This window comes from Physella acuta, unplaced genomic scaffold (genome assembly GCF_028476545.2).
Source record: "Physella acuta isolate Inbredline_101_S28 unplaced genomic scaffold, ASM2847654v3 ptg000497l, whole genome shotgun sequence".
Lineage (NCBI taxonomy): Eukaryota > Metazoa > Mollusca > Gastropoda > Physidae > Physella > Physella acuta.
Genome location: NW_026732016.1, coordinates 585,748 through 594,581, shown reverse-complemented (window position 1 = coordinate 594,581; position 8,834 = coordinate 585,748). Strand labels below are relative to the sequence as shown.

At 45.4% G+C, this 8,834-nt stretch overlaps 1 protein-coding gene across 1 annotated transcript in view; it reads right to left on the bottom strand.

The window, feature by feature from the left end:
• Window positions 1–1,525: 1,525 nt before the first annotated feature.
• The window catches only part of LOC131944558 (transforming growth factor-beta-induced protein ig-h3), a 31,857-nt gene continuing 24,548 nt past the window's right edge, over window positions 1,526–8,834 (bottom strand). Inside the window, exons 10-14 of the mRNA XM_059305246.1 lie at window positions 6,132–6,266; window positions 4,992–5,158; window positions 3,706–3,842; window positions 3,249–3,402; window positions 1,526–2,937 (exon numbers count right to left, since the gene is read on the bottom strand). Of these exons, the coding sequence (XP_059161229.1) occupies window positions 2,644–2,937; window positions 3,249–3,402; window positions 3,706–3,842; window positions 4,992–5,158; window positions 6,132–6,266 (887 nt within the window). The 3' untranslated portion in view covers window positions 1,526–2,643. The remainder of the gene's footprint in view (window positions 2,938–3,248; window positions 3,403–3,705; window positions 3,843–4,991; window positions 5,159–6,131; window positions 6,267–8,834) is intronic.

The window sequence follows — 8,834 nt, the reverse complement described above, 5'->3', positions numbered from 1 at the left end:
CACACAACACACTCACTCAACACACCCACTCCACACTCCACACACCCACTCCACACACCCACTCCACACTCCACACTCCACACTCCACACTCCACACACTCACGCCACACACTCACTCCACACACCCACTTTACACACAATACACTCACTCAACACACCCACTCCACACACCCACTCCACACTCCACACTCCACACACTCACGCCACACACTCACTCCACACACCACACCCACTCTGCACTCCACACACCCACTCCACACACAATACACTCACTCCATACTCCACACTCCACACACCCACTCCACCACCCACTAACCAGTTGTGACTAGAACTTTGAGGTTTCAGATGTGCTGTGGATTTGGTTGAGATAAGGATATTTATGTCCTTATAGTCCTGCATGTAGCAAAATGTCCTTACAGTCCTGCATGTAGCAAAATGTCCTTACAGTCCTGCATGTAGCAAAATGTCCTTACAGTCCTACTGTAGCAAAATGTCCTTACAGTCCTACTGTAGCAAAATGTCCTTACAGTCCTACTGTAGCAAAATGTCCTTACAGTCCTGCATGTAGAGAAATGTCCTTACAGTCCTGCATGTAGAGAAATGTCCTTACAGTCCTGCATGTAGCAAAATGTCCTTACTGTAACAGGAGCGGATAACCAAGCGAGCACATTTCGATTTGCGCGCCTTATTTTTAAATCTCCTCAGTAAACGATCGAACTGGGGGGAAGGTGACACACAAATAAGGGTGGGGGTATATGTGCCGGGTGGGGAGGGGGGGGGGAGAGGAGACACTGTAAAACAGAAGGGGAGAGAACTAGGTTTTGTCAATAGTTTTCTCTTCAATCAATAAGGTATTTAAGTGGTCGCTGTCTGTGCTCATTCAAGCTTCTACTGCCTGGGTCGGGGGGGGGGGGGGGGGGGGGGACGGTATGTGCAGGGTGGGAGAGGGGGGGGGGGGTTTACAGTGTGAGAATAAGCTGATGTCGCATGTATTCAAAGGTTGACTTGACATTAAGGCTGACAGTACACATGGTGTCATTGTGGTGTCATTGTGGTGTTATTGTGGTGTCATTCTGATGTCATCAACGAAACGTGTCACAGACATATTGATGTTTTCCTGACATCTTGATGTCGTAATGTTTTGTATGCTACCATCAAGATGTGTTGTCCTGTTTTAGAAGTTGTGTTGTCATCATCATATCGCTCACAAAGGTGTGACGTCGCTGTGGTGTGACGTCACCGTGGTGTGACGTCACTGTCGTGTGACGTCACTGTGGTGTGACGTAGCTATTGCGTGAAACATTTCCTGACGTATTTTTCAACATTGTCGTAGTCAGACTTATGTAGGACAGTCTGGCCTAAGACTGACGGACACACGGACACACACACTGACGGACACACTGACGGACACACACTGACGGACACACGGACACACACACACTGACGGACACACGGACACACACACTGACGGACATACAGATGAAAATGTGATGACAACATTAACAAAAAAAACTAGGATGTTGCTTCATATTATGTAATCATTACATCAGAATTCTATTGCTTCATATCATGTAATAATTACATCAGAATTCTATTGTCTATTAAAAATGACTGATAAATATAAATAAAATTTACAGACAAAAGAACTATATCTATTATGTATCGTTCATTTACAAGTACCAGAAATGTTACAACTTTACTGCACATTACATCAATGTTACAACTTTACTGCACATTACATCAATGTTACAACTTTACTGCACATTACATCAATGTTACAACTTTACTACGATGGCATTTCTGCCAAAAGTTCAATCATTTTCTCTCAGTAGACGTTTACTCTCTAGCAATAATTTACTGACAACAAGAAGCGTCTAATTAGACGCAGGGGTTAATTAAATTCATCTAATTGTAAAGTTGGTTTCTATTTTTATTTTTCACCTTTGTAAGTTGGTAGACAGCGTAGTAAGGGAGACAACTCAATATATTACTGTGTTAGCATAAAATTTACTGCATTACTTCCCCTGGATTACGATTTCTACTGATGCGAATAGTCAGTACACAGACATGCATGAGCACAAAGTGACGTGAACTCAACGCTCTACATTTACATTATCTAATATATTATCTAATCAGATGATGACTAAAAAAACGATGATGAAATGACGCAATAATACAGACCAGATTTTCTACTGTGTACACGCACACGATGAAGCGAGTATTAAATCAAGTGTGTACATGTACACATGGCATGTCTGCGTGGATATGTTTTTAACATTTTGTTAACACTATGTCAACAAATGAATCTAAAAATAGAACATTGATAAGGCACTCACACGTATAAACATGTTGTCGCCAACTCTTGCACATTACCTGCTACCAGAATTTTTGTTTTCTAGAATGTTTACCAGATAATTTTTTTTTCTAGAATGTTTACCAGATTTTATTTTTTTTTAAATAAAACGACAAAACATCTTAAAGCATGTCTTAGAAAGCCATTAAATAAATTAAAGCCATTTTTCCTGAAACCCAGGAGAGATTTGAAGACTTGATGCCAGGGTTCGGTGGACGAACACATTGGAAATGTTTTCAATTGATCTTTGGTGAACTGTGAGAGGGTCAATGGGGTGATCGATTGGTCAATCAATAAATCCTCCGCCTGTATCGATGGTCGGAGATGTTGATGCCCTGGTCGTTGAGCAGCGCGCGCTCGCACGAGCATGGAAGCACGTGGTCGAGCTTGTAGAGCACGCCATTTGACGCCAGAATGTCGTCTGTCAGGGCCATGGCGTGTCGGTTGATGAACAGACGCTTCCTCGGCCCCCGCTCTAGTAGGAACTCGGTCTCGTCGTACTGCATGGCCCGCACCGTGTACACCCCGGGGTCGGGTATAGTGCACTTGAGGATCATCCGGGGGATCACGTGACGCTGAACAAACTGGGGACAAAATGGCGGACAGGGTTTTTTACACTGAGGTGGGCGGGGCTGTATGATGAGTGGGCGGGGCTGTATAATGAATGGGCGGGCTGTATAATGAATGGGCGGGACTTACATTACCCCTTATGACGGCACAAAAATATTACAAATGGCACTTTTTAAAATCATCAAACTAACTTTTTACAAGGATGAAACATACTGCACAAGTTGTATGCGCACGTCTTCAAGAATTGTCTACAAGAATTGAGTATAAATTCTGTGCTCTATTTTTAGACGTAGTTGACTATAAATACCTCCATGACGTCACTGACCTTCTTGAGCCTGACCTGGTTTTCTTGGATGGCCTTGAGCTGCCTCTGGTCAAGGTTGGCCAGCGCCCTGTTGGTGGGCGCCATGACGGTGTAGCTGCCGTCTGGCACCAACATCTCGGACACGCCTGACTGGATCAGCATCTCGTTAAACACGCTGGGGGGGGGGGGGACACAGTTGTGGATTAACAATCTGAAGAGCTGACAGGGGTAATTAGATTTTAGGCGAGGAGATCATTAGATGACGTCATGAATGACCTTCTAAGTTTGTGTAGTGCCCTTTGACCCGCGGCCTCCATGAGATCACGTGACCATTGTTAGGGTCAGTATCAAGGTGTGGGTGGGGGACTGGGACCACTCACGTCTTCTCGCTATCTGCGTTAAACTGAGGGTACGGCTAAACGAATTGAGCCTTACCTGAAGCATCTAACAGGGTACGGCTAAACGAATTGAGCCTCACCTGGTGTCGCGGTCCTCCCTCAGATGCTCCTGGATGCTCTTGACAGCCGGGATTAGAACCTGGTCCACCTTGTGGATGACGGCGTCTCTACACTCTCGACCATCTGCCTCCACGGTCGCCCTGTCCACCGTCACGCCCTGGGGGAGGGGGGGAGGGGTGTTCATTGGTTAGTGTCGTACCGCGCATGCGTGTAGCAGTCTTGCGTTGTCGGTTACTTTTGGATTTTTACTTTCTCGTATATACGAAGTATAGAGAAAGTATTGTAATCGTGCACAAAAATAACATGAAATTTTGACAGTTTTCACCGTTTTACTCCTTCATCACATCCGGAGTATAGAGGACTTATTTTAATCAGGCAAAAATTATAAATACAAATATATAAACGTTATGGCGTTTTATGCGTTATCGAGTCGTAAAAACTGGACTTTGCAATTCTGTCCGTATGTCCGTATGTCTGTGTGTCTGTGTGTCTGTGTGTCTGTCTGTGTGTAAACACGATAACTTGAGTACCGTTACAGCTAAGTTGATGAAATTTCATATATAAGTATTTCATCAAAATCGTAGATACTGATCAACTTTTGAGCGATTTCCGATAACCGGAAGTGGTACTTTTTCTACTTTGAATGTTTCAAAAGCCTATAAGTTGCGTACTAATTTAGATAGATGCATGAAATTTCACACGTAAGTAAAAGATCTAATTATCTACCTTCTGTCAAATTTTGAGTAATATCCGTTGACCGGAAGTACTAATTTACGCAATTTCCGATTTCTCAGAAAATACATGTAAATTTATAAAGTACTAAAAAAATCCCACACTTTTATACACATTTATTAGGCGTTCACTTGGTTTGGGACGGAGTGGTCTAGCGGTAGAGAGCTGAACTGCTAACCCGTTAGTCTCGAGTTCGAATCCGAGTTCAAGTCAGGTTAGAAAGGGAAACTTTTCACTTGGTGTGCAATTCTTTTTTTTACGAGATTCTATTCTATTATAAAAAGTTTAAGTAATTAAAAATGGATATTGTTTATGTCCTGAGTTGCCATCCCTCATAATGTTATATTAGAATATTCGAGAAAGTTTAGGGGAGATCACTCCCGGCTTATTTAAATTGTGAAGAATTTTTTTTTCCTCTAATAGAAGGCAGGTTGGTAGGTTGGTAGGTTGGCCTACATTATCTACCTTTGTTTACCTGTTGTAAACCTACTGTTAAAAAAAAGTTGGCCACAAAATTTTTAAAAATGTTGGCCCAAATATGACGTCACACAGTTGGCCAGACAAGATGACTCACATTCCTGGAGATTTTGACCTTGAGCTTGACCGCGACCCCGGCCATCGTGTTGAGGGAAGTGTCGCCAACCAGCTGGTCACGTGTCACATGGCCAGGGACGATGTGCGTGCCGACAACCTCGTACAGTTTGCCAGGTTGGAGGGCTGCCATGTAGCCGTTACCCAGAGCTGGGGATACAGGTAGCTGGTGCTAGATCTTATATACAGGTAGCTGGTGCTACATCTTACATACTGGTAGCTGGTGCTAGATCTTACATACAGGTAGCTGGTGCTCGATCTTAAATACAGGTAGCTGGTACTAGATCTTACATATAGGTAGCTGGTGATAGATCTTACATACAGGTAACTAGGGCTACATCTTACATACAGGTAGCTGGTACTAGATCTTACATACAGGTAGCTGGTGCTAGATCTTACATACAGGTAGCTGGTGCTAGATCTTACATACAGGTAGCTGGTGCTAGATCTTACATACAGGTAGCTACTGCTGGATCTTACATACAGGTAGCTGGTGCTAGATCTTACATACTGGTAGCTGGTGCTAGATCTTACATACAGGTAGCTGGTGCTAGATCTTTGAAAAGATATCTCCTACCCTCAACCGCTGTAATCTCGAGATGGATGAGCTAAGATGAGCTAAGATATAGGCCGACGTTTTAGGGGAGGGGTGGGAGAGCACGATCATTTGGGGAGGGGTGGGAGAGCACGATCATTAGGGGAGGGGTGGGAGAGCACGATCATTTGGGGAGGGGTGGGAGAGCACGATCATTTGGGGGGGGGGGGGGTGGGAGAGCACGATCATTTGGGGAGGGGTGGGAGAGCACGATCATTTGGGGAGGGGTGGGAGAGCACGATCATTTGGGGAGGGGTGGGAGAGCACGATCATTAGGGGAGGGGTGGGAGAGCACGATCATTTGGGGAGGGGTGGGAGAGCACGATCATTTGGGGGGGTGGGGGAGCACGATCATTTGGGGAGGCTGCTCATATTAGAAAATTTTGCCTGTTGGTGTGAAGTAGTGTGAGGTGTAGTGTGGGGGAAGTGTGGAGTGTGTACTCACACGTGAAAGCCTTGTTGGTGGGGGTGAATATGGTGTGTGTGGAAGTGTGGGGAGGTGTGGGGAAGTGTGGGGTGTGTACTCACACTTGAAAGCCTTGTTGGTGGGTGTGAAGATGGTGATGTTGCCCATGTTGAGCGTGTCGTTAAGACCAGATTTCTCGAGCGCGTCCAGGAAGTCGGTCAAGTTCATCTCCCTCAACAGCTGACTGGTGTTCTTGACTGAGGACAAAACAAAGTAGACAATGTGGGGAGACTGCTGGAGCTGACTGACACACTACCTGCATGATTTGATTTGATCAACGTTAGGGTCAGGGTCTCAGTAACTTTTGTCTGCCAATGGTGAGCATAAACTTCAACAGTGACCAAATACACGACGTCACATGACGTCACTGCCACACACGACAGCTGCTGACGTCACTACTATACTGACACATGACGTCACTGTGACATGACGTCACTGTCAGCAGCACTTGTACATCGACCAGCTCCCACCCCACCCCACCCGCCACTGTATGTCTGCTGCCTCTAGTGTTTGTTTGTGTTTGGATCTCGTGAAGCCACGTTGTGAGCGAGAACTCGGGCGAGAAGTCAGCCATGGAACAAAAGCTGAGCTATTGAGGGCAGGTCTGGTGCAGGAGGGTCATGTGATCTGAAGTTAATGAAGCGTTGCTAATGTGTGTATTGTGGCATCACGTGACTGGTTGCGGGTGAGTGGTCTACAGGAGGAGACACAACAAAGTAGCGGGGCGGTACCGTCTCTGTCTAGTGGAGGTAGCTCCACCCCCAACCCCACCTCCACACCCACCCCTACCTCCACCCCACCCTACACACACGAACTCATCAGGGGAACCTTATTCTACACCACCCGTATTATCACGGTCAAGGTCATCGATCATGTTTTTTTACTAAGGTCAAGGTTACCCTCCCAGTGTTGTTGGTCTCCATTAACCGCCTTTCCTCAGCTGACCTATTTCATACGTTCTGTTTTCATGAGAACAAAAAAATTGACAGAAAACGTTGGATTAATAAACTAAGCAGCTAATTAGGTTCCGGGCTGAGGACTTCTTCGGCTAAACACGAACCCAGGTATCGTTAGCGCGCAAAGAAGTTTAAGGGCAGACGACACTAGTCTAGTAGCAACAGGCGTAGGTCAAGGTAGTAGATTTATTATATGAGGGAAAAATTGAAACGGCAAACAATTTTTGTTAACAATGATATCATTATTTGACGCCCCTCCCCCCCCCCCCCCACCAGCCCCAGACACAATTTGAAAATTCGCCAGCACGTCTGGCATGATGTGACCTTGACATTAAGATACAACAGCAACAATTCGGAGAAAATAAACCCCAGGTTCCAGATGGCCAAACACCCGACACTAACAGGGTACAGCAACCCTCACCCCCTCCCACACCCCCACACCACTATCAAACCTTCACCCCCTCCTCCCACACCCGACACTAACAGGGTACAGCTACCTTCACCTCCCTCCTCCCACACCCCCACACCACTATCCAACATTCAGCTACCCCCTCCCACACCACTAACAAACCTTCACCCCCCCCTCCCACACCCCCACACCACAATCCAACATTCACCTCCCCCCTCCCACACCCCTACAGACTGTAGGATATACACACTGTTACAAGCGGCAGGATTGTAAGGGGGGGGGGGACGTCCTAACAAAAAAAAAATTTTTACCACCCCCCCGAACGAAATGAAATTTATATAATTTATATAGAAAATATATGCTTTTAACAGTGTACGCCCCCCCGAAGAAAGTTTACCGCCCCCCCCCCCCCCCCGAAGATTTCAAGTGCCCCCCCCCCCCCCCCCCCCCGGAGAAAAAAGTCTGGAAGAAACATTGCTAACATTGTGAAGGAATGAGAGAAATAAACTGAGGCCATTGGAAGCCACATGAGGGCGCCGATATCCTCTAATCCCCACCCCAGGCTACCCCCCACTGCCCACTCCCAACCTATCCCCCAAACCAAATATTGGATAGAGATGTATCCAATCCAATATTAGTTGTTCTGCGCATGCTGACCAAATAATGTTTCTAATTAGCTCATTAGTTTAAAATAATTTCCTCGTGGGGTGGCTAGGTTTGAACCTGTGACGTAATTAAGATAAGAGGTTTTCTTGTAAGGGCTGGTAGACAGGTGGAGTGGGGGGGGGGGGGGGGGAATCAGCTGATTCGTGAGTAAAATGTAAAATAGACAGGCACCGTACGTCATTGATTTCTCAAGTTCTTGATTTGATCAACTCACTCAGAGGAAAACTTGAAATAATTAAAAGAGATTGTTGGTTTAGGACTTTATATATATATATATATATATATATACACACAAATGCAGTAGCTTGCTGACATAATCATTCTATTGTGTTGTATCGGAAATGTTCTCCTAACACCAGGAATGTTTTCATTTCTCCACCAGCAAATATTTTCTCTTTGTGTTCAGGTAAAAATGTTCAGGTAAAAATGTGATGTAAACCAGACGTATATCAGCTGGTTGCATTGTTTCAATAACCCAAACCTTAACTCATTACTGTCTGTGGATGATTGACGTCATCAATTACATGCGTTTAATTAGTGATCACATCAATTGATGAGGCTAAAAGTGGGAGAGATGGGGGAGGGAGTGGGCTAACTAGATTATCTTGAGGGGGGTGGGTGGGGGACGACGATTATCTACATGCAGCGCGATAGACTGGAGCATGTTTCATTAACTGTTGGGCTTGTTGTGTTTATAATAATAAGAGTACAAACTTACCTGAGTCAGGTACAGG